We start from the raw sequence: 18,006 nt of genomic DNA, 5'->3' as shown, positions 1-18,006 counted from the left end.
TGAAGTGTGTTTCAAAAGGTTTTAAAAGGTGCTATTGAGAAAGTAAAAAGTCTGAACGCACCTGTAATCCTGGCACTTGGGAGGCTAAGGCTGGAGGATCACGAGTTCAAGGCCAGCTATGTAGTCCAACTCTGCTCTCTCCTCCACCTTCCTCACCAAAGAAACCAAGGAAAAATTATCATCTTCTTCTGAAAACAGCAATTTGTGGCTTCATTTGTGAGAGATAATGTAGCAGAGTCATGACCCAAGGTGGCAAGAAAGATTTGTCCTCAACCAGGCCTGCTGGAAAGCCTTGTGATGGGATCGGCGCAGGTACTGCTGTCCAGTGCCCAAGGACTCTCTTGGTGACCCATCCCGCCTGTGTTCTTCCTTCTGGGCTTTGAGCTTATCTCTTCAGAGTAACAAGCCTGAGTCTGCTGCCATGGATGTCATCACATCAGGATGACACTCACACGGACTTACTGCTGTGAGGGCTGCCAGACCTCCCCTCTCCTCTGCAGCTTTTGCAGACCCCCCAGTAATGGACAAGGTACACACTGGGAGTGAACCCAGACCTTGGGGATCTTCAGTATCCTACCTGGTAGGGATTGTGAGGAAGGGCTGCAGACTCCAATCTGCCTCAGCCAAAGGGAAGGCAACCATCCCCACAGGGCAGTTCATGGGCTCCCCCAAGATGAGGCCCAGGACTCTTGTGTTTGTACATCTGTGCTTCATGGAGGTAGGGATGGGGCTGTGGACAAGTGACCCTGTTGTTGTCCTCAGAGGCTCATGCTTTCATGGAAAGCAACAGAGTACACATGCATCAGTGAATAAGATCATCTCAGGAGATGACACGTGGTGCTGATGTCACAACACAGCACCATGCTAGAGAAGCCAGAGTCACTGCCTTTGCTGGGGTGGCCCAGGCAGGACCTCAGAGGAAGGGATGTTTGAACTGAGACCCAAAGGCTGGTAGAGGAAGTGGTCAAGGAAAGAAGCTACCTGAAGGGAAAAGGCTCAGAGGCTCTGGGCTGAGAGCTTGGGAGGTGCAATGGGAGAATCACAGGAATGGCCCAGAAGCTACGGGCAGTGTGAGGTGGGAATGGGAGAGTGGTTAAAGAGCTGCTATGATGACCTAGATGCGGGTGAGATGGAGATGGCAGTGAGTGGCTGGACACGGGACACTCTGCAGATGGACAGTGTACAGGATCTGGGCCTGAGTCAAAAGGAAGAATCAAGGATGTAATCCTACATTTCTGGCCAGAGGAACTGTGTGACAGCCATGTCACTGAGTTGTGGGGGAAGCCTTGGGGTGTGGGATTTTGGTTCAGGATTCATCTGGTTTGGCTGACGTCCCTTAGAATTAGCTGTAGCTCTGGCTTGCGACACCTGCTCTGTGGGGCTCAGCATGCTGTTCTGCCCTTTCCTGGAGGGGGATGCTTGGACTCACTGGTCAAGGATGCCTGCAAGGTCATCTCCACTTGGAAAAGTTATTTTTTTCCTGGCCCTTCAAGATGGCTCCTACATCCTTGTGACATGTCCCCTTCATCCTTTAAGCACCTCCCAGACAGTCCTGGATCCTTTTGTTGGAGAATGGGATTCAGAAAGAAAGATCTGAGAACTGAATTGAACATATCTTGAAAGAAGGAGGAAAAATAGAACTGCAAGTTGTCTGAGGAACCATGCAAACTACAGGAGAAAAAGAGGTCGCTACAACTTGTCAATTCTGCTCAACGTCATTCAGTCCTTCCACTTCACACCAGCATCCTGATTCAGTGTGTGGATCGTTCTGGTGGATATTGAATCTGCAGGTGCCTCTCTCTCCCCTGCTAGCCTGGGATCTTGGAAGGCAAATGTAGCCACTCCGTTCTCACAGCCTGCCTGGTCCAGCAGGTCATGTAGAGAGGATACAGGACAGAGTAGGCGAGCATGTCCATCCCCACATTGTGGCAGTACACGGAGGCAAAGAGGACACACAGCAGCAGTGCAGCGGGGTCTAGGACACTTGCAGAATTCACTCACTTGATTTTGGTGGTTGCCCAGGAACCCTTGTAAATAACAAAATGCTAGGTGAATGCTCACTGCAGATTACTGGTTTTACTGCTTACAATGCTGCTGTAGTGTCTTTGTGGAGACAGTGACCTTGACCTTGTCCTTCTAATTTGTTAATTACCAACCTTGGAAAGTGGCCTTGTCCTCCCCAGGCTTATTTCCTTCTTGGCACATCTGTGGTGGCAAAGATCAAATTGGTGCCCTTGCATAGCAGTCACCTTGCACTGATGTAGCAGGGAAAGGCACTTCAGCAATATTTTCCCATTTACCCATCCATGAGACCAGTGTTGGTGGCACCCCCTGCTTCTCACAAATGAGGGCATCCTTCAGAGATGCTTCTGCTGCTCAGAGGGGTGCAGCTAGGGACCCCAACTCTGTCTTGATGTATGGCCACAGCTTGCCCCAACACTCTCACTGCAGAGGGGACCAGCCATCCAGGCGGAGGCCCCTTCTCTGAGGAAGGAGCAGCCAGGCAGCAAGAGGAAAGCAGGACAGGATGTCGGTTTGAGGTGTATGGAGTAAAGAGAATTTCATCTTTTAAAATGACAATGGGATAGTAGACTGGGAAGCTGTGTGCGACTATCACAGGACAGCTGCATCTTATCTGTCCTTCCTCCTCTCTCCTGTTCTACCACAGACCAAGAACTTCTCAGTGACCGCAGTTTGCCCCAGCCAGGGGTTCCCAGTGCTCAGGTTAAACTTCACATAAGTCTAGGTCTGATGTCCTCTGATCTCAGGAGGCACGAGAAACAGATTGTGTAGGAGGGTGAAGAAGGCCTTCAGTCTCTGCTGCAGGCTTTGGGAAAGACGCACATAAAGAACACAAAGGATGCACATACTCTGAGTGACGCAGGAGCCTGTCTATACTGTACACCTGTAAAAAAACAAATTCCCCAAGGGGTCAGGACTAGGTTTTGTCACCAACCATGGTCTAACATCACAGTTAAAGCCTCAGAAGACTCAATTTGGATCATCAGTAAACGTATGTACAAAACCCTATGCAAGGCTAGTCATTCTTAGAAAAAAATTTTTAAATTAAGCAAAGGGCTAATAGCTTATTGGGGCTAAGACAATATTTACGCCTCATTAGTGAAGGGATTAAAAGATGATTTGTGTTTAAACAGCAAATGAAAATACATGCCCTGACAAGTCATTAGGAAAATCTTTATTGGTTAAAAGAGAAACCTCATGTAGCTATCCTCACTTTTCCACTGAGCAGGTCTTGAATTCAGAAATTCAGAAGCTTTTATTAGTATCACCATTTTTTTCTCAGCCAGCATTCCTCTCCAAGGCTATGCTGACCTCTCCCCCATCCCCCATCTCTACACACTACAGTACAGTCAGCACTCTGCTTCCTCAGTATGGAAATCTGTTCCTGGTATCATACATCATGACCCCATTCACTGTGTCCTGTGCATCAGATCATCCGAAACAAGGCCTTGGTTTCCCTTTCACCACTTCATGTGTCTGGACCCTTTGCTTACTGACCGGTGGATGGAACAATTGTTGCTGGGTGATAAGTCCAGCTCTGGCCTCACCAGCTATGGCTGGAGATATAAGTAAGTTTCACAACAATGGGTGGCTACAGCCTCCTGCCCCAGACATCCAGTTCTGTATAAGTAAAGTTTTCCCCCGATGGACACCAACTGGGATTGGTTTCCTGCAGCCAAATGCATCCTGACTGCAGATGAATCATAGTCAGGGACTCCATAAGCACAGTTGCTGTGTTACTGTCACCTGTGATGGGCAGAGCCAGGCACCTCATCTTTCTCCTTCTTCTGACATGGACTCCCTCGTGGTCTCAGGCTGGAGCACCAGCTTCCTGGTGATGCTGTCTAGAGAGAATAAGGACCTCCTGCTGAGAGGCCTCCTTCTACCACAGTCGTTGCCAAGTGAGCTCAGTAACCATGGAGAGGCTCTGGTGTAAGTAAACTCACCATCCCTCCTCAGGATGAAGGCTCTTTAGAAATAGATGCTGGGCTCCCACAACTTCCTCCACAAACACCAGCATGTGCTGCACCAGGTGGCACATTAGCCCCAAGCATGAGTGCTCCCTAAGCCTTGCAGGACACCAGCCTAGAAGGTCTGAGACAACTATGGGGTCACCAAACTGGTGTGTTTCCTGCCTATACCTCTAGCTGGCTGCATGACTACTCCTACTGGGCTCGGTTCCAAAAGGAGGCAGCAGTGTCTCTCTGGGTCACTGGCAAAGAGAGGACCAGCCCCATGAGAGGAAGGGTGTCTCTTCCTCGCTGTCTCTGGGTCTTGCTATCACATTTGGACCCAAAGACAGGATATACCTGTCATTGGCACTTGTGACCCCACAATCTCCAACTGTTCTCTATTTTCTGGTTTTCTTCTTCCATGGCCTCTCGCCATGGCCTCTCTATCCTTGGTGAGCTTCATTTAAGTAGAGTCTTCCTCTTGACCTTGACTCAAGAAGAATGTTTAATTCAAGTCACCCTCCCTTGTCCCTCACAGTAGAATAGATCACAGGTCCTGTCCTTTCCATGATACTTGGAGCTGCTTGTGTACAATGTCCATTTACCTTGCTGGGCCCTTCCTGGACACCAGCTCCCATGGCTCATCATTAAATGCCACTGTGGGCCAGGAACTGGGAGGCTGAGAGAGACAAGCCTAGCTCACCACCCCTGAGTCCATAGCCTTGTGTCTGCACCCACATCCAGGTGACATACCTGAGGAACAAAAATCTGCCTGCAAGGCTATCTGCTTTGGCCTCCATAGTGATTTTGGAAAACTGAAACACACCCAAAATCTGGAGAGTTCAGACTTCAAAACTGTACTGTAAGTCAAGTGTGGTGGGTCATGTCTGTAATGCTAGTTATTTGGGAGGCAGAGATCAGACTGGTTCAAAGCCAGTCTGGGCAAATAATTTGTGAGATCCTGTCTTGAAAAAACCCATTACCAAAAAGGGCTGGTGGAGAGGCTCAAGTGGTAGAGTGCTTGTCTAGCAAGTGTGAGGCCTTGAGTTCAAACCCCAGTAACACACACACACACACACACATACACACAAAGTGAGAACTGTGGTTTCTCTGGAGCCATTCAAGGTCCAGCAATACTGGGCCATGCCCCCTGTGACACTCTGCCTAGCCTTCTGGATACAGCACAGACAACTTGCCTCACTATGCTGCTTCAACTTCTGTTGCTCTGAGCTGAGTCTTTCTAAAATGACCAATGGCAAGGACTGCAGCAGCCGTCCTGGGAATACCTTTGAGATAAGTCCTCTGCCAGCCTCACTATCAGCCTCAACAGAGCATTGCTTCCCTTCCCTCAGCCAAAGAGCCTGAGCCAAGCCTCACCAATACCCGGGGGAGAAAGCCAGTAGCCTGGGTAACCTTCTCTCTCCTATGACATTACAGGGGTACAAGAGTGGCAGACAGACTGTGGCAGGGGAGCTAGCTCACTAGCTTGGTTCCCCATAGTATATGTGTGCGGGGTACTTACCTGCTGGGACCTGGAACCTAGGCCCAGCCCAGGATCTGCCTCTATGGGGGCACTTCTTCCTGTCCCTTAGTGTTTGCCCTCCTGACCTGCTGTGGTACCCTCAGCCAGTGCCAGGTACCCTGAAAGGCCATGTCCTCAGCTCAGAAGTGCTAACCAGGAGGACAATGGCCTGGGAAAGCCCACAGGCTCCTTCCTGTGAAGCACCACTTCAGCTCTGGGGCTTTGGTCACAGCTTAAGGGGGAGCAGGTCAGAGGGCAGGCACCATACGTCTATATTGTATCCTGTGGTGGGCACATAGTAGGCACTCAGAACTGCTGTCAGCTCTTCTAGAAAGACTAGTGCATGCCCTGACACACTCAGGACAGATGAGTATGAGGTACATCTGACATAAGACTGGGGTCCACCAAGGCACAAGAACAAAGAAAACTTGACACAGCAGCCTAGCAGCATGAGTTGGGTGGTCAAGCCCACCTTTCCAGGTTGACATCCAACGTGGGCATAGAGTCTGATCACATCAGACATCTTTGCTGTAATGGCCATCTGTACCCATGACAGTGTGTCTGTCTCAAATGAGTCACGAAGCAGTTTAAAATGTCTTATTGGGATGAACTTAACTAGGGTACAATATGTACATATGGAAATGCCACAATGAAGCCCCCAGTATAATTATCATAATCCCCTGTATAACTATCATATACTAATAAAAAGTTTTAAAATAAAAATAAAATTGAATGCCCTATTCCTTTTTAACCACAAAAACTCAGTGTCCTGATTCTGACTGATTTAATGTCACTACCCTCTGGAGGAAAAAGAACCTAAAACATTCAGAAAAAAATCTCAGGCATTTGCATTTTTGATAAATAATTGAGATGCTGAAATCACTAAAATTAAATGCTATTAAATAAATGATGGAATAAACGGCATAGAAGCTGCATGTCCACCTAAGAAGATTCACTCATCTGTTTTGAAACAGCTGACCATTGTAACTGCTGACATACTATTTAAGATCATACTATGACTATTTCTATGTTTGTGCTCATGGGACCCGGGGGTGGCATTTCTCTAACACTGACTACATTCACTGCAGTCCAACTTCTACATATGTAGGTTCCAAATCCCTGGGTTCAATCAACCATGGATGGAAAACATCTTAAAAAACTGCATATTATAACTATTTACACAGGACCTATATTGTACTAAAGATTGTCAGTCATCTACAGGGGACTTCAAGTGTATGACAGGACATGTTCCACACAAGTACTATGGCAGTTTATATAAGGCACTTGAGCACCCACAAATTTAGGCGACCAAGGAGGGGTCTTGGAGCCACTCCCTCCTGGATACTAAGGGAAAACTACACTTTATTCCATCTGTGTGTGCGCTCTCACTGCACTGGTGAAGCCACAGAGTACAACCTGACATAAATGCAAGATCAAGATTCTGGCATACAAATATTAGCAAACAAACCAAGTCATTTGTTTTAATACTCATAATAAACAATAAGTTGGGTGCTGGTGGCTCCCAGCTGTAATCCTAGCTACTCAGAAGGCAGAGATCAGGAGGATCAAGGTTCAAAGCCAGCTTGGGCAAATAATCTGAGAATCTCTATCTCCAAAAAGCCCATCACAAAAGAGGGCTGGTGGAGTGGTTCAAGGTGTAGTAGACCCTGAGTTCAAGCCCCAGTACTGCAAAAAACCAAATCAAAACAATAAAACAAACAAGAAAACACAAGAAGCCCAAGTCTTAGCACAGGTAACTCCATGACTTCTCACATCACCCAGAACACCAGGGAGGAACCTTGAGCAAGCAGCAGAACTCCTGTCACTGGAGGCTGGAGGTGCCCCAGCGCCTTCCAAGGAGGGAGTCTACAGAGTCCTGGACAAGCTGTACTCTGGACAGTGGTGGTGGAGAGGTTGCTCAGTTAGGATGGTAACTGGAGAGGTCAGACCCGCTTGTGCCGCTCTGTCAAAGTCCCAGACAGGACCTCAGACATAGGGAAGGAACAGAGCCTGAAGGTTGAGGTCAAGGCCATGGTGGCATCCATAAGCCAGGCTAGAAGGAGCAAGGGGCTGTCAGCATGCTGATCTCTGAGTAGAAGCTGTCCCTCTTGGTCAGTTTCAGTGTCCCCAGTTGGAGGACCAGAGATGCTTACATGAAACTTGGCTTTTCTTGCCAGCCCCGAAGGCACCCCCAGACAGCTCCTGCTAAGAACTTGACTATACAGTGGTCACTAGCCTGGAGTGATGTCATCCTGACAGGATTTGCAGAGCCTGCCTGGGGGCTGCTATGCACTCTGGGATCCCCCGGAAGAGGAAATGAGGTGCCTGAGGAGTAAGATTTCTTCATTCTTCTGGGTAGAAGGACAACTTCTTTCTGCCTGCATGTCAGAAAGAAGTTCTGCATTACCTCTTAACCCACCGACTACTCTGTTCTGCTTTCAGCTTGGGGAGTTTGTGGTTCTTTGTCCCAGCATGCTAAGCTCTCTGAGAGCAGAGCCCTTCTGCCCAGGAGCTGGCCCAAAGTAGGGAGGGGCTTGGAGTTCCAGCTGAAGGCAGACAGGCTGGGGAGACGACGGCAGCAGCAGAGGAATTCCACAGCTGCTCACAGTGGTGGGGCTGAGAGCCTTTCTCTCCCTAAAACCACACCCCTGCAGAATTCTTCCTCTCATTCGTTTCACTGAGTCCTTCAGCCACCAGTTTTGGCAGACTGCCAAGCGCGCATCTGGCATCTTGCACGTTTGCAAAGGAGCCGGGCCAGAGCTGCATGGGGAACTGTGCCTTCTGTGAGCCTGCAGACAGGACACTGTGAACTGAATGCAGCTCAGCTGCTTCGCCCCAGTGCCTCATTCTGCTGGGGCCCCCGGAAGGTTCACTTTGGTGCTCAGTGTGCGGTCACGGGGTCTGGCTCAAGGGGCCACGGGGGCGTGTCAGTCCACATGTTGAAGTCTAAGAACTTCATACTTTTTTTTTTTTTTTTGCCACGTTGACTGAATTCTGCCAGTGAATGAAGCACCTTTATGGAGGCAGGATACATTGTGAACACTTCATCTATGTCATATTACTTCAGAACTCTCTGCTGGCCCCCTGCTCTTGATGTTACTTCCCTTGACTTTGTAGGAAAGGAAAAATAATATTGGACAAGAAAAATGGGACCCAAACACACTGGCTAGCAGCATCTCTGTCCCTGATCCCAGATGCAAACCCTCTGGCAGATGGCCACAGGTTGCTGAGCCCTCGCTCCCAGCAGTACCCATGGACACACTTTCCATGAGATCACAAATTGGAAGTAAGCATTGATGAAGAACAGCCCCTCACCCAGGTTAAAACAGCAGCAATGCAGAACAATGGCTTTCTACAATAGTGCTAAGTGAGAAATATGCTCCCTGCTCTCACTCGACCCAATTGGCTTAAAGAATTTGGACAAAAACCAGAGCCCAGTGCAATGTTCTCATAGGGAACCCACTTAGATCCCAAGAAAAACACCAGCAGACAAAATTTCTGCATTTTCTTATTCTTACGAATTTGGACAACCCATGGGGGTGGAGAACTGTTTCCTTGCCAATCATGAAAAAGCCAGATAACACTTTTGTGGTCTTATTTTAGGATGGGAAACTTTGTAAACAACCTCAATGACAAATCCACAGACAGCTCCTCTGGTTCCTATTTGAAGCAGAAGGTCACCAGGGAGGTAGACATCCCAGATACACTTCAGGCATGTGACAATGTGCCGAAGTTGGACCAGTGTTGGCTCCCAGACAAGGACTGACCTCACCTTCTAAGTTTGAAAGCACTGTAATGCAGCCCACTGGGGAGGCGGGTAGGAGTGGGAGCAGCGCTTGGAAGCTGGTGAACATTTTAGAAAAAGTCTGTCTCCCAAGACTGTGACCACTGCCTGGCACAGGACAGATGGATTTACAGAGCATGAGATCTGCTGGCCTGCCACGTCTGAGAACAGCAACTGTGGGCAAGCCAGGAGTGAGGAGGGAGAGTGAACGGGTCTACAGGAAAGCAAAGAAATTTCTGGTATACACTTAATTGGAAAAAAAAAAAAAGTCAAGGGCACAGAAAGCTCATGAGTAATGTGGTTCTCAGTGCTGAACCCAGGTCCCACCTCCAGCTCTAACCCTGCTCTGCTGGCTTCGGTTTACTTCTGTAGACCAGAGATGATGACAACATTTGTACTTAACTCACAGGGTATAAGCACATTGATAAATAAACAATAAACAAACATGAAGCCAGTTAGAACAGTGCCTTGCACACAGAAATCATTCAATAAACATCAGATGCTGTTGTTGTCATTGTCATTGTTATAATAACCACCCCCGCCACCATCCTGCAAGCAGCATGATTGAGTCTCCTCCAGAGTCTGGAACCCATTCTGCTCCAAGTCCTGCCAACCAGAAGGAAGGAGATGCCAACCTATTTCTCTGCCAGTTTCTCTGATAAAGTTGACTGGCCATTTGACAGTTTTTCCTCATATGGGGGCAATGGCTGTGTAATAGCTACTTCAGAGTCCTATTTTAAAGGAGAAACTGTAAGTTCAAAAAGATGGCTAGCACCTTCTGGGTAAAGCAGACACTCTTTGCCTTGAGCAGGCCATATTCAAAATCAAGACCACAAGACAGAAACTCTTCAGTTATCCTATACAGAAATAAGCCCAATATTTTCACACCCAGAATCACTGGTTAGTGAGGATGACCTGATGGTGAAATTTCCTTCAGAGAACTGAAATTCATCTTGAAGCCCCAAATCATTGCATTTTTTTAAAACCATAGTTTTGATATTCTTTCTAAAACATACTGATAGATCCCTAACTTAGTAAAAGTGCAATTTTGGACCATAAATTTAAAAAGCCTTATAAGACAACAAAGAAAAGCAATAAGACAAGAATCCAAAGAAAAGATCACAGTCCCCCCTTCCCCCTTTCTCTGCAAAGTACCAAGCCAGCACTTCCGTGCAGACCCCACAGCCAATAGCTAGAGTTGCAGTCAGCAGCACACTCACCTGCTTTGGGGCAGCCTGGCTCGGAGGGAAGGAGCCTGGTGTCAGCACAGGGGGGCTCCCAGGGCCACAGAGCTCGGGGAACGGGTTGGGGATGGCTGGCAGGGACGAGGTCCTAAACTGCTGGTCTTCCTCCTGAAGGCGCCTGCGGGGAAGCAGCCAAGTGCTGGTTAGACTGTGATTCCTCACATGACCCAGCAATGCTACCTCTCAGCCTGTGCCCCAAAGAACTGAAAACTGGGTGTGCTTAAGTATCAGTGCACCCATGGTCATAGAAGTATTATTCACAATAGCCCAAAGACGGAAGTGACCCAAATATCCATCCATGGCGCGGGTGGAAAAGCAAAATATGATTTGGTCACACGAAGGAATATTATTCAGCATTTAAAAGGATATTCTAAAGGAAAAAAAAAAGGAAATGCTACAACATGGATGAACCTTAAGGATATTATGCTGAGTGTAACAAAACGACACATACTGGTTGATGCCACTTATCTGGGGTGTTCATAGAAAGTAGAAGGGTACTTGCCAGGGGATACAGGGAAGGGACACTGAGGTGCTGATATTTAATGGGCAAAGTTTCTGGAGACTGGACAGCAATTCTGAGTGTACATCCACACTACTGACCCGTACACCTCGAAGTGGCTAATGTGGCGAAGTTTATGTTATGCACATTTGACTATGACTAAAAAGAAACAAAATTAAAAGTTGCCAAAGAATATCAATTTCCCTCCTGGCAGAATGCCTGAGGGACAGTGTGCATTTCCATCTCAAGCAGATTCTTAGGCATTTCTTCAATGAATACCTTGTGTGTGAAAAGCTTTTGTGAATCAGGTATTTTCATGACAACAGGGGTTTTTCAATGTCCTGGAAATGAACATTCACTCACCCAAGTGAAAATAGTACAAGAGGTTTCATGTGTCCTCATGTGAACTGTGGAGTGCATGCTTTTTTTTTTTTTTTTTAATACAGACAGGCAGCTGCTACTGAATTAATTAGAAATAAAAACTTCATGTTTTTATCCTTCCGGGAACCAATGCTCCGAAATACCCTGCTGACTCAGCAGCACCTCTATGCTCTGTGGCACTCCATCAGGGCCACCACCATCCTCTTCTGAAAAATGCAAAGCTCACTTGTCATACAATTGAGTAAAATATGTATAGGATGATGAACTGGATACAACTATGGTAATAGCAAAAAAATGAAGTTCAAAGTCAAAGCAGAAATGATGAAAAAATGCCCTGTGCTTTTCCTTCCTAGAGTCCTGCCAGCAACTTCCTGTTCACAACTCAGGACTTCCCTGGGAACACATCTCCTCCTTCATCCATCCGTTCACTCCTCCATCGTGAGGCTGGCATGCCCACGGCACTGTCCTCCTTTCTAGAAGGCAGCAAACCTGGGGCTGTATTTTGTTCCCTCTTTGCTCAGCATTCCGGATCCTTCTCTTCATTTAAATAAATATACCCTCAGAAAGCCTTTTGACTGTATTTACAATCTGATCAATGATCCCTTTCTGGGAGGGTTGCTGTTAGAGAAATTTACTCTGACCATTTTACTTTCTCTCTTTACCAACTTGCTCTGATTTTAAAAGAAGACCTATCTAGCCATTCTGTGTGCACCAGGAAATGAAGCACTGGTTTAAAAATACCTGAACTCACATGACATGAAGGGGATCTGTTGTGAAATATAGGAAACCTATTCCTATAATGGCTTGGTAACATGCCAGAAAGTTTATTTTTACTGTTAACAAATCCCACTCTTCCCTAGTAGTTTCAGCCTGGGCAGGGCATCCAACTGAACAGCCTGAACACTGCCATATGGAACAGAAACAGAAAAGCCACACAATCACCACCATTCCTGATTCTCCAGCCCACAGTCTCAACCAAGGACTTACCCTAAAGGAACGAGTTTCATCTTTGACCTGCAGACAAAGATACGGAAATTCTGATGTTCTAGTTGTTCGCAAAAGCTTCCTTCATTAGGTTGTTTTGAACATTTCTAACTGATTTTCATTTTTAAATTGTAATTTCATTAACTTAAAAAATTATGTTATAGCTGTTCAGGTATTTGTCTATCACATAACAAAGGGACATTTTACAAAGATAAAAAAATCACTGTTAAAGAAGTCCATAAATGGGGAAAGGGTGGGGGAGGGGAGCATAGGGGAGAAATGACCCAAACAATGTATGCACATGTGAATAAATGAATAATAAAAAATAATTAAATAATTAAAGAATATGTCCCCTATAATCACAAAAAGAAAACTACTATGGTGAGGGGACTGAGATTCAGGGATGTCAGGGACAGTGACAAAAATGTCACTGCCTGGGAGGTGAAAGTGGCTCTGTTCCCCATGCCTTCACCTGCCTCATCTGTCTGTCCAGTTGAGAACAAGCCCATGACCCCTCCACTCTGACCTGAACCCCTCCTCCTTCACAAATGGGCTCAACTGTCAGATGATCTGAGTAGGCTGTGTCTTCTCCAGGCTCCTTCTCTGTCCCTGCCTCCACCCAGCTTGGCCAAGTGTGGTAGCCACCAAGAGCCCCTCTGTAGTGTGGCTGGTGTTCTATGGACCCAGCACCCAGCACCCAGCACCCAGCATGATGCTCGAGGCCTTTCCTGTTCAAGCTGCAGAGCCTCTCCACCAGGTACATGGCTGGCTTCCCCACCTTCCAGATGTGGGCCTAGCTGCAACTCACTGTGCCTCAGTTTCTCTACCTAGAGAACAATTCTCATGGCCTCTCTGGTGATCATGATACCAGTTAAAAATGAGGAGCATCATAGAGCCCTGCAGTCAGATTACTTCACTTGATAAAATAAATCTAGGGAGATTCTCTGTTGGCCTCACCTGTTTTTTGTTTTAAAGCTACTTGTGGCAAGAGACAATACAACTTATCTAGAGAACAACAGTAAAAGGAATCAGACCAAGGTACAGTGTCTGTCACCCTGTAGGGAGGTTTGTCCTGCCCTACAGAGCAAAGGGTCCCAATCCATCTCATGGGACAGGCAGCCCCAAGACACAGAAAGGCCATGTTCATCTAGAATCTGAGGCTTAAGCACCTGAGCAACCAACTCTAGCAAGGAGCCAGGCTCTCTAACACCATCATCCTCCACCATCCTGAGCACCTTCCCCAGGGAACTACAACAAGACTTTTGCCTTCTTGGTCACCCCTGAGGCAGCCGTGGATGGGTGACCAGCAGACACCTGGACCCTGACAAGCTCATGGGACAAAAGTCTTCCTTCCAGGCTTACCAGGAGCTATGAACAGGGTGATATTCTAGAGAACAAAGTCAGATAAAATTCTGGGAGAGAAAGACAGAGAGAGAGAGAGAAAGAGAGATAACTAACTCATGAATGTGACAAAATACAGGAAGCCTGACAAGCAGCTGAGAAGGGGACCCAAGGCACCCTTGTAGCTCTCGGCAAAGGGGCGAGATGGTTACTGGCACTGCATAAGACCCAAGATGTCAGACCAGGAAGAAACTTCTAGAAGTCTCTGGAAGTAAGGAGGAATGGAGCTCCCCAGAACAGGTGGTGCTGAGAAAGTTACAGCCACAAGAACCCCAGCGGGACAGAAGTCAGGAGGGCAGCAATTCCAGGCAAAAGCCCCTGCACATCCTCTGTGAATGCCCAGAGAGGCAGGGCAGGCTCATGTTGCCTCCCTGCCATCTTCACTTGGCCATACCTGCCCAAAACCCACCAGAGTCCATGGGGATGGGACTGTGCTGAGAGTGGCGCTCAAAAGCTACTCTTCTGCAACTTGGTTCCATGATCCCCATGGAAGTGTCTAAAGCATTCTCAACATCTTCCCCTGGCTGTGCCTTCCTCCCAGGTGCTCAAGATAATCAGAGCCCCCACCCCACCCCATCTCTGCCCTTCTCCTTCAGAGTCAACTGCTCATGACATCGGGCTGCTTGCCCTCAGCAGTGTTCTCAACCCCACCCTCCTTAATGTCAGAACTCCATCACCCCTAGGCTGGTGGGCACCTCACACAGCTCTCAAACAAACACTCCATCAGCTTCACTGTTCTCTGCCCTCCTGTTCAGAAGCCCAGGCAGCCATGACTGTCCTCCCTCAACAAGCCCTTCCCTACACTGCCCTTGAGAGCCCACCTCACCTCCATCATCATCACCTCTACATGCCTAACATCTTCCTTTGTTATCAGCCATGCCTCAGCTTGGAAATCTGTCACCTCCAGGGAATCTCCTTCAAGGTCCCCAGGACCTTCTCTTCAGTCTCTCTGCTTCAGAGATGTGTCTCCATTTTCAATCATCCAGGGATTGGGTTAAAACACACATCTGGGTAGGGTTGCTGATAAACCCCACAGCCTAGTCTGGGTAGTGGGGACTCAGGGAACTCAGGTGCCAGCATGGCCGTTCTTTTATTCTTTCCCAAGTGTTTTCTATGTGATAGTTTTTCCATATGTAGATTCTTTTACCTCTCTTGGTGCCTCGTATGTAGCAAGTACTCAATAAAAGGTGCAGATGCTGAAGCAAGTACCAAGTGCTGCCATGTTGGACAGCATAACCCACATGCTCAGCATACAGGAGTCCCCTGTGATCTGTACTTCCAGTCACCTGGGGCCAACCAGCATAGACAAGGCTCAAAGGTCCTCCTGTTGACGTACCTTCAGATGGGCGACAGCAGTCCAACACTGTGTCTCAAAGCCTGTGTCATCCACTTCTCTCATCATCATGGTGTGGTGCCACCTCACACCATTACAACAAGAAAGGTGAGTATAGTACAAGCGGGTATTTTGAAAGAGATCACACTCATATCACTTATTATACTATATTGTTGTAACTATTCTATTTTACTATTAGTATTACTTGACTTTAGTTCTTAGTTGTATGAACTCAACTATATCATCATCATGCATGTATAAGAAAAACCATAGCCCCTACAGGGCTCAGTTCTATGTTCAGTTTCAGGCATCCACAGAGGGCGGGGGTTTGGGGGAGGGAGTCATGAGACATATCCCCTAAAGGTAAGGGGACAACTGCATCTGTTATTCAGCTAAAAGGAACTTGTCTGCCTCCTGTCTTTACAGTCATCACCCATCACCATTTAATGAGCACAGAGCAGTACTGGGGAGTGGCTCAAGTGGTAGAGCACCCGACTAGCAAATACAAGGCTCTTGAGTTAAAGCACCAATACCACAAAAAAAAAAAAAAAGAAGAAGAAGAAGAAGAAAAAGAGTAGAGAGCTGTGTGTCATCTTAGCAGATAGTCCTGGCTCTTGGACCTACCTGACAGCAAGGATGTGCACAGGCTGGGAGCGTTGCACACGCTGCCTAGGAGACACTTGAGGTTGCAGGGGCCATGGGCCAGAGGCCGTAGGCTGGCTGCGGGGGTGCTGGGGGTGCTGGGGGTGCTGGCCGTTCTGCAGGAGGGGCACCGTGTCTGACTGCATGTTGCAGGCTGAGTAAAGGCTCTCCAAGGATGCGTTCATGTCATTCACCAGCGTTTCCAGGTCCACGTCATCCTCTGGAAACAGAAAGAACATTAGCAGTGGTGAGGGTACTGCCCAAACGTGTACCTTTGGTGATCAGATCTCCAAACGCAACAATACAGTTTTTAAATATTATGTAAGGTGAAGAGAAGTATAGTTGAGAGAAATATAAATGTCTTCAAGGAATCAAACGTGTTGTATTTATTACAAATTCTTGACATCCCAGAGGCCATTCAGTAGTCAACATCCAAATGCACCTCCATGAGTCTCTATAGGAGATACGTTTGGAGCATCAGTTCATCTCACAGATCCTCCTCCCGTGTCTCTTCCCCTCCTCTGCACTGCCTCTGGGGTGGACACACATCTTAGCTGCACACAGTGGCCTCACTGTCCTGGGCTCTGCTGGCTAGGACCCAGGTGAACACTGAGACCTATCAGGCCAATTACACTCTCCCTTCCTTGGGATTCTGGAAGTGTGACAGAGACAAGAGCACAGCACTATCTAACCCTAACACCAGCCTTGGTCCAGTAAGATCGAACAGTGGCAAAGCAGTGACATAGTGAGTTGCTATGGTAAAGGCCAAACCCATACACTTGCAGGCTCTTCCCTTGCCCTCGAGTGGCCTGAGAGCCCAGGAAAGCCCACCTTTACAGCAGAAGGCACAAGATAGAAGCACAGAGAGAAGCAATGTGGCATAGAAGGCAAGTCAGAGAGGAAAGGAAGTGAGAAGAAAAGGATAAATGAGCACAAAAAGGGACTGTAAATGTTTAATTTTATGTGATCAACTGGTGGGCCATGGCACTCAGTTTTTAGTTAAATAACTGACTAAACGTTGCTGATTTCACTTTGATGAGATTAATATTTAAATCAGTTGACTGTGAGTTTGCAGACTGCCCTCACTTTCTGTGAGTGGGCATCGCTCTATCAGGAGAACACTCAAGGTCAGCAGGCAGAGCTCTTGCTCATAGTTGGGGTGGGGAACAAGTGAAGAAGAGCTGGTTGGCAGTAAAAACAAGACCCCACAGCGGGGCTAGGAAGTGCACAGCTGTAGTTTCCACTGTTCTGTGGTGGCTATGTCTCTTAGAGAAATCCTCACCTGTAACACTGTTGAAGGAATACTTGGCAAAGGTACAAATGCAGACAAATGCTGTCCAGACAGCTGACTGCTAATACAAGGACTTCAGTGAAGAAAAGCTCTAAGTTATAGTAGCGTCCACAAATTGGAGAGCTTTGGGCAGGTTCTAGAATGCAGGCATCAAGGATGCCACTCATCTGTACTCACATTTAGCTGACATGCTAATAGTGCCATAATCCAAGCTCCACGAAACAATCAAACATACATGCCATTCCTAACTCTCCAGTTAACAGCTCAATATTTCTACCTTAATGGACCATTTAAGAATCAATACTGGGTGAAATGCAAAGTTTACTGTAATAATCAAGTCAATCCCAGCCCCCACACACTGGCTGAGGGGATGCTTCTTAAGTGTTGAAAAAGCCTGGCAGATACAAAGGCCCTTTTCCATCACTCATCTTGCTACAGAAATCACATGGCAATACAGTTCTTGCTCTCAGACAGGCCTCTTATTTCCTGAGAAAATAAAATGTCTTGATTCCCCCTGGTGGGTTTTCATTTACAGTTATTTTTCCCTGGGAGCCCTCGACTGTGCCAACCTCTGGTGGCAGCTCCTGATGTCTCTGGTCTTTTTATTCCTGTTTCTTTTCTCAGGCAACCAGGTGATTCCTGGATCAGCCCTTTGCAGTTAGGTCAGACACAAAGCAATTCTGACATTACTCAAAGTGAACATAAGGTAAGTGGATGCTAAGAGAGGAAGGTAGCACACATCCTCAGAATGCTTTTGTTCTCCTCTGAGGTAGATGACTTAAACAATTCCTTTCTACAGGAATACATTGCATAGGATTTACAAAGCCGGGTTAATCTCATAATGTTCACTTAATAGGTTCTATTTTTTCACTAATCAAATCCAACCACTATAACTAGATGCTTCATCCTTCAAACATTCCAGAAAAAAAAAAAAAAACCCAAGCTCTAATT

At 47.1% G+C, this 18,006-nt stretch overlaps 1 protein-coding gene across 10 annotated transcripts in view; it reads right to left on the bottom strand.

The window, feature by feature from the left end:
* The window catches only part of Grb10 (growth factor receptor bound protein 10), a 170,812-nt gene that overhangs the window by 44,563 nt on the left and 108,243 nt on the right, over nt 1-18,006 (bottom strand). For 7 of the 10 annotated variants that reach the window (XM_020185877.2, XM_020185876.2, XM_020185879.2 and 4 more), the window contains 3 exons: nt 15,747-15,984; nt 12,392-12,418; nt 10,501-10,642 (listed from right to left, as the gene is read on the bottom strand). In XM_020185877.2, coding sequence (XP_020041466.2) covers nt 10,501-10,642; nt 12,392-12,418; nt 15,747-15,949 — 372 coding nt within the window. In that variant the 5' untranslated portion in view covers nt 15,950-15,984. Of the gene's footprint in view, nt 1-10,500; nt 10,643-12,391; nt 12,419-15,125; nt 15,423-15,746; nt 15,985-18,006 lie in introns of those variants that run through there. The other 3 variants (XM_020185880.2, XM_074065501.1, XM_074065500.1) reach the window with 2 other exon arrangements.

Source organism: Castor canadensis, chromosome 2 (assembly GCF_047511655.1).
Source record: "Castor canadensis chromosome 2, mCasCan1.hap1v2, whole genome shotgun sequence".
NCBI classification, from domain to species: domain Eukaryota; kingdom Metazoa; phylum Chordata; class Mammalia; order Rodentia; family Castoridae; genus Castor; species Castor canadensis.
Note: the sequence above shows the minus strand (reverse complement) of the source record. Positions and strands in the feature narration are given on the sequence as shown.